This window comes from Aptenodytes patagonicus, chromosome 3 (assembly GCF_965638725.1).
Source record: "Aptenodytes patagonicus chromosome 3, bAptPat1.pri.cur, whole genome shotgun sequence".
Taxonomy (NCBI): domain Eukaryota; kingdom Metazoa; phylum Chordata; class Aves; order Sphenisciformes; family Spheniscidae; genus Aptenodytes; species Aptenodytes patagonicus.
Window position 1 is genome coordinate 41316674 of NC_134951.1, and position 14121 is coordinate 41330794.

General features: G+C 39.1%; 1 protein-coding gene across 6 annotated transcripts in view; it reads right to left on the reverse strand.

Moving 5' to 3' along the window:
- SNAP91 (synaptosome associated protein 91) overlaps positions 1–14121 on the reverse strand; it is a 71436-nt gene that overhangs the window by 32712 nt on the left and 24603 nt on the right. For all 6 annotated transcript variants that reach the window (XM_076333155.1, XM_076333157.1, XM_076333160.1 and 3 more), the window contains exons 6-13: positions 13222–13315; positions 11849–11960; positions 10318–10424; positions 8934–8975; positions 5293–5363; positions 3852–3879; positions 1754–1863; positions 505–605 (exon numbers count right to left, since the gene is read on the reverse strand). In XM_076333155.1, coding sequence (XP_076189270.1) covers positions 505–605; positions 1754–1863; positions 3852–3879; positions 5293–5363; positions 8934–8975; positions 10318–10424; positions 11849–11960; positions 13222–13315 — 665 coding nt within the window. The remainder of the gene's footprint in view (positions 1–504; positions 606–1753; positions 1864–3851; positions 3880–5292; positions 5364–8933; positions 8976–10317; positions 10425–11848; positions 11961–13221; positions 13316–14121) is intronic.

Genomic DNA, 14121 nt, shown 5'->3' on the forward strand with positions numbered 1-14121 from the left:
ATTTTAATAAAATAAGGGTTGTCAGAGGTAATCACACTTGCAGCAGAACTAATTTGCCACCATTGGCTTTAGATGCATTTTTGTTTTAAAAGATATTTTTGATCCTCCCCCTACTGATCTGTGGGCTTTGCTTTATGAACAGAAGAGTTGATTTCTGCCCTCACCTTGCCAATAAGCACACGAGCAGTTCTAGTTTTTCTGTTTTAAAGTGCCTACCCTACCTGTTCACCTTCAGCCATCCCCTTCCTGCTCACTTTTAGTCACATAATCCTGGCTCCCCCCAGCTTTGCAATCAGGCCCTTATAAGCAGCTTATACTATTATGCATATCCCTGGAAAAAGGAGTAGCCTTTTCCTGAGAAGGGATGCCTGACTGTCAGGTCAGCAGAAGCCTGGGAGTGAGCTGGGAACATCCTGTGCTAGCAGAGAAAGAGCCAGGTTTCAGTTCAGCCAGGCAAGAAGACGGAGACTGCAAGAAGAGATGCTGACAGCGAGGTTTCTCTACCTCCCCATGAAGTGGCTCCAGCAGGGGCTGCTGGAGCTGCCTGCCCAGTAGCAGCAAAATCTGGCTGAAGATCCAGAAGATCACTGGATGGTTTGGAAGAGCTGCCAAGGAAAGGAAGAGAGATGTTAAATACTAGAGGAATTTGTCCATTTTAATCACGTTAAAAAAAAAAATCATGACTGGATTGTAGGAATTACCCTCAGTTTGGATGGCTGATGAAACCATTGAGAGACATTTTTTCAGGCCTTAGGATTAAAGCAGTGGCCATAAACACCTCTACTGCAGTAAGTGCCAAGAATAATTACACCCCAGGATGGGACCTTAACTTACTTCCATTAGTTGATAATGACATTGTAACAGATCTATGAGACTTTCACAATCCTAAAAAAACAACCAAACAAAACAAAAAACCCCAAAACCAAAATCCCAGGTGGTCCCTAAGAACAGAGCAAGTAACTGCTGCGACTGAAAACAGCTCCATTCTACTTCAATATTTCATTGTGCCATGTCAGAAAACAAGAAACCCGCATTTCCAGGCAATAAATAGGCATTAGGTAGAAGAGAGTTGGTAAAACTTGTATGACTTAAGCCAGCCAGATATTTGCTTAGGAAACAAGGTCTTGTTCATGTAGAACATTTAAATAACAAACAATAGAAGCTCTTTCTTCAGTGAAGTACTTCATCTGACATTTAACTGAAGTTAGTCACGCCTTCAAACTTTTGGTTCAAGCTTAGAGCTTTTACATGTCTAGAGTTCTTTCATTTCTGCTCAGTACAATGAGCAACAGCGGTTTGTTCTGGTTTTGACTTGAAAGCAAGGTTCAGATTTTTTCATTGGTCAAATGTTTATTTTTTATTTTAATCTCCAAATGTTCATTATTTTTGTGCTTCATTAACCGATTTGAACAGCAAGAAAAAGGAATCTTAATTCAGCAGTTTTAGAAACAGAATACTGAAGGTCAGCAAAGACTACTTTGGATTTGCACATTACTTCAGCCTATTCAATTAAAAGTTTATGTTGGGAATGGTACAACATCACTACTACACTGAAAGCAAATCAGAATAGCCACAATTTTTTTTTTTTGTTAGCACTCATTTGTGATCTATACTGGTAGAATAACGTAGCCCATTCAGTACTGATGTACGCTACCTGTAAAGTAAGCAAAATCTTGAAGGCAAGCCTCCTGTTACAAGTGTGACTTTGGCATCTACATCAAGCTCAGTAACTCAAATATGCTTTTTAACCTACCTGACTGGAGCAGCTGTAGATGAAGTTGCAAAAAGATCAACTGGAGGAGATGTATCAATAGTTTTTGCTGGAGTAGAACTAGGAGATGTAACAGTTGTGGCTGGAGAAGACTGGAGAAATATTTTAAATATACATTCAATATACCAGCATTTCTCCACAAACAACTCATGCACAGATTCACATACTTGAAAAATCCAGTTTTGACACCAGGTCATCTTATTGTGAGCTGTTCCCCCCTTTGAAAGAATTTAAGGAAGACTGGGCTAAGTTTTCAGAAGGTGGTGGAGTTGAGAAACTCCAAGGTGACTCCACCTAGCAATGCCTGGCTCAAGAGGAAATGCCTATTGCATGCATTCAGAGCACCTGCAGACACCAGCGGCCCATCTCATATAAGCTTTGGTGCCTTGGGTTCAAGACTCACCCAACATCTAGGCAACTAACTCAGAGACTTGTGATCTGGAGTTGCCTTACCCACCTTTTAAAATCCCCTTAGGGTCACTAACAGTTCCTATGTGTCAAAGGATTCTCAGCAAGTTGCAAGAAAATAGTTTACTCCCCCGCAAACTCCCTCCTCTCAGTTTTAAGACCACCCTGAAGATGGGAGGAACAAAGAATTTTTGTGGGTTTGTTTCTACATCTGTCAGACCCTTCATTTTGTGCACAGAATGAAATATCTGTTCGTCCACAACAGCACCTTAGTACTCTAACCATAGAAATGGTGGGAGAAGAGAAATGGTTAGAAACAAAGTTAAAAGTGTGTACGTAAACCTTCAGACTGAATAGAGTTTAAAGAGCCATCAACAGTGCTAACGGTTAAGTCCTTGGGAAGATACAAAAGGCAGCTCAGCCTGTGATTTTGCTTCATCAGCTCCTCCAATTCTGGGTAAAGATACCTTAAGTATGGCAAGGACAGACACCCAGGAGAGTATATTGCAACTCTTCTGTGCACTTGAAGACTCAAGTTACCTTGAAGAGTGTCAATTTAATTCTAAAAGATACCACAAGCTTTGTTACAGCATCTCACACGTTAGAGAGATCCTTTTCCTACGAAACAAGTCCTACGTTTAGTACTGTTTGCCATTCTGACCACTTCCAAGAAAGAAAAAGAATGGCAAATTTGACTTGATTTTCTTTTGAGTTCTGCTACTGCCATCCCATCATCACAACTCTAGCAGGAGATGGATATAAGCTTTCTAGACTCTCCTCAAGCGTTTACTAAGGTTTGAGACTAAATTGGTCCAAATTCTTCATGTGAACCAGGGAAGAGGGGGGTTACTTAACATTGTAAAAACACTTTCTAAGCCATAATGTAGTTCTCACCAACTGCTACCGTACTGGGTAAGAGGTTTTTTTTGGTTGGTTTGTTTTTTTTTTTTAAAAGTGCTCTTTGGAAAGAAGTTTAAGAGCTTTCACTAGAATCAACCATTGAACCGTCTCCCTCAGATTCAGAAGTTTTCATTGAGTTTTTCCTGCACAACACCTGTTATTAGATACAGGACTACGGCACCTGGCAATGCTTCAGGAATACCAGGAACTACTATTACTAACACCGTAAAGCTCATTATTTTATCTGACACTCAAACCAAGACGTTTTCACTGGCAAATCTTGCTTTACGTTAAGGTGAGCAGTCTCACTAATAAAGGTCAATTCTGAAATTAGGTGTATCAGATGAAAGTTTTCTTGGCTTTTCACATAAATATGGTTTTAAAAGAGTCAGCGCTTCCTCCTAAAAAGCTGCAAATGGAGTGAAGAATTTGGAGAAATAGCCAGAGTAAGTTTCTCCCTCACACGAGGATTAAAAAAAAAAAAAAAAAGAGTTGAGACAAAGCTATGGGTATCTTTTATGTTTTCCACAAAGTGTGACCATCAAATCCCACACTGGTTTAAGTACTACAGTCCTTCAGAGTAGGGCAGCAAAGTGCTTTTACGGGGCCATTATTTACAAGGCCATTTAAAGATGCAACTTTGTCACTTAGGTAGGGCCTAGGTAGTGAAGTCTAAAAAGCAGATTAGGAGATGGAAAGTTAACTCCTTATGCCCTCCTAAAGCATGCCACTTGAACAAGAACTAATTAGTACAGCAACAGACAGTATTTACCTTGCTCAGAGGAGAAGGAGCCCCAGATCTAAGGGGGGGGGGGGGGGGGGGGGGGGAGAGAAAAAGGGGGGGGGTGTCAGATAAGTACACTTTTGGAAACTATGTTTCTAGTCATCAAAACTCATGCAAAAAAACAAAAGCTCAGCATGACAGCGTTCTGAAGATCTCTACAATCGCATGCCCTCCCCATTTCTCAAACTTTCATGTGTCGCTTTAGACAAGGAATGCAAATTGTTACTTCAAAGCTTAAATGAATCTTTTAAGCTAATTGGTATCACAGGATTATTTGGCTTTTTAAATAAGCTCTACTAAACGGAGGAAAGGCAGAGATGCATGCAAGTGTCTTGCGTTAGGGCCTACAGGAGCCAGTAGGAAAGAATTACTGGGGCAAGACATCGCCATATTATAAAAACATGCAACAGCAGCAGAATAAGACCAACATGGAAGCAGCTATCTAACATAAGTCTTCCGAGGATGCGCCAGCAAATTTTCAAAGTCTACAGTTCTTTTACAGAAAGTCAGAGTTACTTTAAAATAGTGATATTTAGAAGTGTGGAAACAGATAGTTGGAAAGTCCAAGCTGAAAGTTCTCCCACATGCAAGAAAAGTCACACTAACACTAACCAACAGAGCCTTAATCATAAGTTAAAATGTACGTCAGTGGATTTGTTTACTTCCATTATTATAAGGTATGGAAATACTGCTACTTATTTTTAGAGCTGCTTTGATCTAAGAGATGAAAGGAGGAGTTGAAGTTAAAACTGCACCAGTATTGAACTAGCATCCATCCTATAGGTTACTTGAATTGGATAAGTCCTAGGAGCTGTAGAACTGATTAGAAGATCTGGAGCTAAGACAGAAATGACTAAAAATAACTTAATGACTATATACAAAAGCAAGCAACAGTTAAGGTAAAATTTAAAGAAGGTATCTATTTCAAATTGCTCAAGCCATCTTAAAAAAAACATAACCATGTCTGCATGCAAGTCATACGTAAACATAGGTACTTACCCTTCGCTAAATTGCAAGGAAAGCAACAGTAAAAGAGAAAACACAGGTTTAGCTTAATCCTTCCTAGATTTAGCCATGACAAGTATCTAGTAAGAAGATGCAAAGCCATTAGAAAACAAATCAATTTTGATGATAAAAGCCTTCTTAGCAGCAGGGAAAAGCAGTTCCTTCTAGGCGTTTTCCATAGTTAATTTTACTTCATTTTGGAAAGTGTCTGTTTGTTAGGTGTGTTGCTTCCCCCCACCCGCCAGTAAGAAAAAAAAAAGTTGCCATTAAGACGCCTTTGTAAGGGAAAGCAAATGCCTAGTCTTACCACAGCTTATTTTCCAGCTAAGTGACAAAAGGAGGTTGGGGGAAGCAAACCTAAACGTCAGCTAGCCTCACATTGTTACTATTATGGCTTGATACATGGTACAACATATATACCTACTTGTTGCCAGGTTTTTTTCCTTCCAGTGAGTTTAGATGTTGCTCAAGGGTCTCCATGAGACTGCTAGGAGCCTTGAAAGCAAAGAGAAAGTTACACTTCTAAAGACAATACATTGACATAATGATACTTCAAAATCCAGCACCAACTTCCCTGAAGTCCACCATGTGCATGCTCATGCTGTTATTTTATTTATGCCACTGTGAAAATAGTGGATTTCCATGCTAGAAGTATTCAGGCAAAGACAGCTTTTGAAAGTTAATACTGTGTCCAAATTTGCAGAGAGAAAACATTTACCTCTACTAAACAGCACCTGAAGCCTAAATCCAGGACGTGCTGCTGATTATGCTTTGAGTCAGTGTTAAACATTGACAACAGCACAGGCATCCACAGGGTTAATTTTAAAAGTAATAGGTACAAGGTCATCCTTTCAGTTTTGCTTTTAGTCAAGACCTCCAACATCTCTTTCATGATCAGAGGGTTAGATAATATTTGCAATCTAAACAAAACAAACCAAAAGTCCTTTCCAATGCCCCCAAAAGCAGCTACCTTTGGTTGAAGACTCCCAATGTCACAAAGCCTTGTAGCTGTTTCTTCTCAAAATGGTAGCCAGGGACAGGTTACTGAGCCCAGCAGCTAACTCAAAATTCAGAAAGATTACTATTTTAGACATCTACAAAAACTAAGCTTTTTCAAGCCTCCCTGATCTTTTTGGGGCAATACCCCCAGGCATGCACTTGCTCTTACAATGGCAGATAGGAAAAGTAGTCATAAATGCAAACGACAGCGTGCTTAGCTACTCCAGTATAAAAATAGAGTCCAGATAAGACGACTCCTACAAGATCAACAAGCAAGGAGGAAACCCTTGAGAGATACAGTAGCATGTAATAGTCAAGTATTTCATCAGGGTTACCAGTTCATCAGTGGTACAGTCTTTAAATGGAGAATTCTCTTTATCAGTCTCTTTCAGATCAACCAAAATTCCCGACAGCAATACCTATGGTGTTTTTCATAAATTATGTCTTTAATTTCAGGGTATACATATGCATCAAAAAAGTCAGTTTCCGATGCTTGAAAATAGACTATCCACTGCTCCTATGTACAGTATGCTGAAAACCAGCTAGCTGGCTAAATCAGATGTTTCAGGATGCTTAGAACCTGCTAGTACCAATGCACAGCTAAGTGTACTTACAGTGTCTGCATACTAATTTTGGCATTAAAACTGAGCAGTAGGGTAACTTAACACGTGCAGAAATTTTAAAAGCTCAAAAAATCCTTAAATGATGGCTTGAGTTTAAATATGTCCCACGTACATATGCAATGCAGAAGCATCTTAACCATTGCTGCTTTTATAGGCATATTTATTCATTTTCAACTAATTTGACCACAAGAAAGAATTTTATTAAACACAAGTGACTTTGTTACAAGAACTCTCCAGCAGCAAGAAACAGATAAGCAAAGGCCCTCATTTGCTTAAAAAAAAAATTCAGACTTCTACGTATTCAAAAAGGCTATAGCATAAGATACAGCAGAAAGCTATGTTTAAAAAAAAAAAAAAAAAAATCCATTTTTTCTGTTACCAGTTACCTCCACACACTCTGAATTGCTCTCCAATATATTATTCACAGGTTTCTTAAAAGCCAACAAGGTAATACGAAACTCATCTGTCAAACAGAATTCACAGAGGAAGCTTCAGAAAATTTCTACCCAGATGCAACTATTTGGAAATTAAATATTGTCTGGTATCCAATTTGCAACACTGAACATTGCTTAATTTCTTCTAGATACTGCTTCAACATTAGACTAATCTATCAGTCAGCATTGTGGTGGAACCTTAGGTATGGGTTCCCCACTAGCTATTTGGGGCAAAACTGCCATACTCTAAGAATTGCTAATAAATAAAAATGAGCCAAGCTCTTTAGCTGCCAAGATGCCTCCTCAGCCTCCAAAACCTTGCAGCCAAACTAGAAAGTCCAAAGATGACAGCTATCAACTTGTATTTCCGTACTGTGACTGGATTTACAGAGTATGTACACACATCAAGTGTCAACACAACCAACTTCTTGTGGAATACTACTGACTGTTGCCATGGCTTGCTTTAGGAATTTAGGTATACCGTTGATATTATACACAATTATGTCATATATTACTTATTAGCTGAAATTCAGTTTTATTTCTCACCTTTTATTTATTTCTCACTGAAATACACTGCCTAGGTCTTATACACAATCCACAGCATGTTGCAGATTAGCCTTAGCAAGCGAGTCCCAAGCAGCCTTTGGGAGAATACAGCTATGAGGGACTACTTGAGAAGACCACTGAAGCGGTCAGGCAGTTGGACCAGACGATCGTTGTAGATTTCTTCCTTCCAAAGAAACTATTCTATTATATTTTAAAGCGTTGGTTCACGAGGTGAAATGGACCCTCTGGTAGCAGTAACTAAGGGGCCACTGAGCAAGTGCAGCACTGACTGATGATGCAGAACAGGGCTTGTGCAGTCCCAGCAGGCAGCCTTTCCAGAAGGCTGACACAACACAAGCAGAAGCAGATAAAAGTGCTACAGGAATTTATAAAGCATATTTCATTAACTGAGCTTAAGGAGAGTTCTTCTGGTTCAAGGACTTAGTTCATGATTGACTGGATCTTGTCAAAAAAGAGCCCCTGAAGTACAGAGTTAGGTGAACATACTACTTCAGCTATTTCAGAATTGAGTTTGGTATTCCACATGCTGCTAGAAGTCTAAGCTTTCCTCTGCTGAAAGGAATGGCCAGACTTCATAGCCCCGTAGCATCTGAAACCCATAAAGACTAAAACTCTCCACCTTCACATCATGTCTCACTTTCAGAATTTTTAACTGGCTTTTTTAACCAAGAGAACCACTATTCTGATGCCGATTTAAACCAGGCTTTCAATAGGCTTTCAAAAACTACACATTCATAGGTTATGACACTTAGGATTTACAACTGTTAAGCAGTTTGGGCTGCTCTTCTGTTCCAATTTTACTGGCTTCAAAACTGCCACAAGTGAACAGCATGGATCTCTTCCTCCAAGTAAGTATCCTTTTCACATTAAGCACAAAGCCAGGCACCCAGGCCAATTTGCAAGTGACACTGAAAATGGACCAGCACAACAGAATTTAAGCAGCTACAGCATAAGTGAATTATGATGTTAAAAGTTTTGATGCATACTGACAGAGAAGTTCAGCAATCAAATCACAACTTCTGCATTTAAACTTCAAGTTCACTGTGCCTAGACCAAGACAGTAGTGCTAGTGCTGCTCTGAATTTCATCTCTGGACCAAGACTGTGTCAGGGAGAGATTATGAAGCAAGCCACACCACAATCTCTATGCAGTCTGTCGTCAAAAATGAACTTAAGCTACAAGCTGCAAAAATCTGCCCTTTAGCAGGGAAAGAACTAAACAGTCTACCCTTCAACTATAGGTCAGAAGTCATCGTGAAAGACATTATTTTAGTTATATCAGTCTTCAAAAATAGCTTTAGGCAGTTCTTATTTGCAAGTTGGGAGGGCTTTAAAATGTTAGGTGGTATGACTTCCTACCAACATTTACATTTCTGGTGTGCTTCCTAATTATAGAACTTTTAGTTATTACACAGATCCAAAAAGACTACAAGAGAAGCTTACCTGTGTAAGATCAGGGATATCGCCTTTGTCAATTCCAACTTGCTGTGGATATAAAAGAGGTAAAATGTAAGTGCGTTATTCTACTGCAGCAGGCCCTAATTTTGACTAGAACTGTGGTACGCTCTTCAACCTATAATGCACTTCTTCTATAGAAAAAGACTACAAAGTTAGCAAGTGCAGATGCCCATCTTTCCAGTAGCTACCTTCAACAACCTTCAGCAGTTGGGTTTTTTTTTTTAACAAATTAAATATCCATTTAAAAAAAAAAAAATTAGTTTGATTCCACCTAGGTAAAATACTGCAAGTCCGGCAGGGCTTTCTGGTCATACACTGTTGTCTCAGAGGACAGCATTGGTGAACTGCCGAACACGTACTATCCAGACATCTGACTATCCTAATGAAGTTCTCTGAAATTTAGCTAGTGAGCAAATCCTAGAAGACATCACTTAAAAAATTGCTAAAGCTCAAGTCACTTTGTTGTTCTGCCCTTCTCTCCTAGCATTTCAAATACAGCAAGATGAGGTCTAAGTCTGCAATCTTCTATTAGTTGTCCTGTTGCTTCACCACGGCTCTTCAAAGTGCCTGCTGGTTCAGCTTTTGCAGAAGAACAAGCTCCACTGCATCTAGTAATCCTGGAGTATAGTCACTATAATCCCTGTCCCACAAAGCTGACCTATAGGTGTCTGAAGTACTTCACTCCCTCAAGTTCAACATTCACATCAGACATTACATGCCATTAAGGAGTCTAGCAGGCTCCTTCATAAATAGTTAAGTAAATTAGCAAAGAAACAAACTTTTTATTCAGCTCATTACTGCTGTCCATTATAATGAAGCATGAAACATGGAAAACGTGCATCTTATGCCAGGGAGCCAACTACCACAAATGAGAGCCCAGCAAAAGAGTTAATTAACCATGTAATATTTGTATTATCCACAGAAGAGGATGATAACAAGGATCAAAACCAGGAAAATCTCACATTCCACTTAACTTGTAGTTGGCTGCAAAGACTTAAAGAGCAGACTTATAAAATCATTATGCTTTTATGCCTAATTGCTGTACCTTCCTCTAATGTTCAACCCTGTCCTAGAAGCATGCATTTATTACAGCATTTCCAAGAAATACTGATATAGTTGAAGTCATATCATCTGTTATGTTACCAGGAAAGTTGAGGCTGGCTGCACAGTAGAGACATGTGGAAGTCCTAAGCAGGGCTTAACTAGTCCAAGAAGAGCTGAACAAGCAGATCCAGGAACTTCTATACTGCCTCACATTTATACACAGTGAGTCAGATGCTTAACAAGTGCAATTAATATTTTATATAGGTGCTAAAAAAATTCACAAAATACTTAAGTGCCAGACTCCAGAAGACTGGAAGTCACTTACCTCTGCAACTTTAAGAAACTCTGATACTCTGGTCATTCGAGTAAGAAATCGTTTGTAGATTTCAAGAGCATCTTTACATTGTCCCTTTTTCATTTCAAAAAATTTCTCTAGAGAAATAATTTGGCAAATTTCAGTTAAGATATCTTACATTAGGTCTGCATTCATCAGCAACTCTAGTTTTCAGGAAAAATCATGTTTCAAGAATATCGCACTCCATTAACATTTTTCTACTTGGACACTAATCTAGTGGCGTTCCTAATCCTTAGTAGAATTTAGAAGTTGGGCTTGCTGAGCTGCTAAAGAATTATATAGACTGGAAAATTGCACCCCAACCAGCCATAGCATTGTGTGTGATGTAAATCAGGTTTTTAAAGATAAAAAGTAAGCGGGTGAAGTACCTACCAAAGTTAAAATTCAAAGTAATTAAGGATACTTGAACATATATTAATATGTCCTCTCCCAAGTTGTCTTCACTCCAAAGAACAGTACTTTTTCTACTTGAGTAGCTCTCTAAAGTTGGTTCGTGTCCATTATCAAGCACAACTGCCACATATTTCAACCTGAACTTATGCTTTAAGTAGCAGTAGACAGCGAAATCTCAATCCAATTGTTATGCCTGACACATTTGTATCTGCTCCATAAGCTTCCCATGCCTATAGTTTCAGTCAAAACACCTGGGACTTACTTTTATGAAACCATCAGAAAGCGCTGCAACATGGATGCAAAAAAATTGTCTGAGCTTTACAGTTCAGGAACATCTTTTTGCCTGTTCAGTCTCTGTAACCTCTCTGTTTCTTCCTGTTGTAGTTGCAGCCAGAGTTTTAGGTCAGTCATGCTGGCCAAGCAATCTCAGTTTTTAGCTGTCTTTATAGACCAGCTGAAGTGTTCACAAGTTTTAATAGCTGACCCTGTAGAAAATGAGCTTCAACTACGTTTCCTGCAGTTTACAGCAACTCCTGGTTTTAGACTTCATAACAAAGCTTTTTGCAGGGACAGCTTAAGGTGTGTTATGCTGGTGATCACACCAAGCTGTCTGAGCTTCAGAATGTGCTCACAGCCTCCTATAGACTTTGTAGGCTGATGGTAGGTAGAGTTCTGGAGGGGATCCAGCTTTGGCAGTCATGCTTTCAGACATATCAGGAATGTTATTCAGGAGTATATTACTTCATATAAGACTATCACATAGCATATATAACAGAAGAACCTGGGCATCTTAAAAATGCAATCAAATAGCAAAAGTTGCTTTGCTAACCTTGCAGGACATACTAAGGCAGCACTGTACATTTCTTTAGGCACAGAAATGCTCAGTACCTGTAAGTAGACTTCTGTACAATTTTAAGGGCATATGACAATCCAGCCTCCACTAATGTAAGAGGTTATGGCTAAAAGTTTTCTCTCACTTCAGAATAGAATAGTCAAGAAAAAATGTATTGCGTTTTAATGAAAATTAAGTAAAAAAACCCTGAAGCAGATCTGAAATTTGTTTTTCACTTACTCATGGTATGTGAGATACAGACACTGGGTTACTTACCTAGTAAGTTAATAACCCCATCATTGTAGCAAGCAAAAAGTTTGATAAGATCTTTAAATAGAAGCATGAATGCAGCATTTATGACACCATTTGTCAGTTCATTTGGATGAACCTACAAATAAAATACCAGTTATTCACAGCAGATTTACTGAATGCAATTAGAAGTTTTAGCTTGCACCAGCTATCTGATGCTATTATAAAATCAAGCACTGACTACAAGCTTTCACACAAAGAAACCAAACAAAGGTTTCTGTTAGCAGATCAAGGATTGCTTTCTTCACCACTTTACCACTCCAAAACAATCCACTCCAAGCAGAGGAGTATGCCCATCAACAGTAAACATCTTAGTCTTGAATCCTTCACCTATCACAGAGGTGGAAAGCAGAGATGCTATTAACAAAGCTTTAATGAAACTGGACAAAAGATATCAGTTCACAGCAAAGCTGAACAAAACCTCAGTAGTCTACTAGGTCATACAGTTGGGTTAATGATGTCAAGACCCTTCCAGTTCTCACATTAACTTGGGCAGAAAAATGCTTATTTATTAAAAGATCTTTGCTTTATTAAAAAATATCTCCTCTTTCAAGACCATGATCACAATTCCTATGCCATTTAAGTAACAAATGAGTAAATTAATGAGACATACTTCTAAGGCTTTCCTCTGAAGGCTGTAGTGGGCCCTGCCTTCCATCTAGGAGTGCGTCCTTCTGCCCACCAAGAACTGAAGAAATCCATCTTGAAGTTCTTCTAAGACCTCTTTGCAACGTTACACTGTACCTCCTACAACAACTGACTCCTGTTTTTATCCTTAAGGCAGATAAATAATCCCACCAACATTCATAACATTATTACGTTATAAATATATTGTAGACAGTTATTTCTATGAATAGTCTAGATTAAATTTTATCCAATCTAGCTTACAGCTGAAAACCAGATGAAGGTTTTGAGGAAGCCAAACAATGTACATGTGATATTTTAATGGCTTTTTCTCTCCCCCCCAAAAGAAGTTGGTTGCCAAAAGACAGAAAAAAAAGATTCTTCAGTCTCCTTGCTTTGTCCATTTCTTCCCCTCACTGATACAGAAGATGCAACTCCCAGCTCCGAGTCAGCATTCCTCAAGAGCCCTCATTTCCCATGCTGTTCCTCTACCCTCTCTACAAAAAACCAAAAAGTAGAATCTGCACATTTTGTACATATAGGAAAGGGCCATCCTTCACCTCACTCTACCTCAGTGGGATACTGAAAAGGGGATTCTTTGCCCACATAATGGTATGATTAGTAAAGCATTACCTACAAGGTGAAATGTTTTAATTACAATGCAGCATTCATAAGTCACTGCCCAGTGTTAATGCTGGGTCAGCTTCAATACATACATCAAATTCAAGTAGTGCATCAATTTGTTCCTGCAATATTGGCATACTCTTCAGTAGCTTTTCAGGAGCCATTGTTCTCATTACACCATCAGCTCTGCAAGAGGGAATACAGATTAGAAGCCATGGTGTTTCCCCTCTCCCCAAACTGATTTGTTGTCTAAATTTAAGCTTAAAGCTTATAATCCATTTCAAACATTTGGAGCACTGTCTGATTCTCCTGCTTCCCACAACATCACAAGAGCTGACATGGAAAATACTTCATTCAGCCACCCTCCCTGACAGCAGGCGAAGAAGGGTTTTGTGCTAGGGTGATGAATGCAAGAGATTGATCACTTTATGGAAAGATGACACTGAGAGTTTAAATAACTTGACAAGAAATACTGTCACAGAAGTACTTAGAGAACTGATAGTCTTTGTGCATTAGGTTTGTTATGAATAATTAATGACAACTCATTGCTAAGAGTACTTTTTAATGACGTGTCTGTGGTCAATGAAGAAAAAAAACTCCATAGGTTGTTTTTTTCCCCATCAAGTGCCACAATATATGCATGCCAATTCAATGACAATTTAAGTCAGGGCAATCTTTGCTTAGCACTTCTTTCCTCAGTATTCCTGGGTACTAATTAATTCCATTACTCCACGCACTTCCACTGACTGTGACCTGCCTTATCAGTACTGAACCATTACTCCAACAGGATCATGCAGCAGTCATGGATGTGTAGCATTCTTTAAGTGCCGCCCATAGTCTTATAGCAGTCTCCACACATGCCCAGTTTTATCTCTCAGTATCACAAACCTGCACAAATCACCATCATGTATTGCCCCGTTCTGGCCACTGACAGGTATAGCATCTCCTCTCGGTGAATGTATACCACCATTTTTACCTATTTTATGCTATAG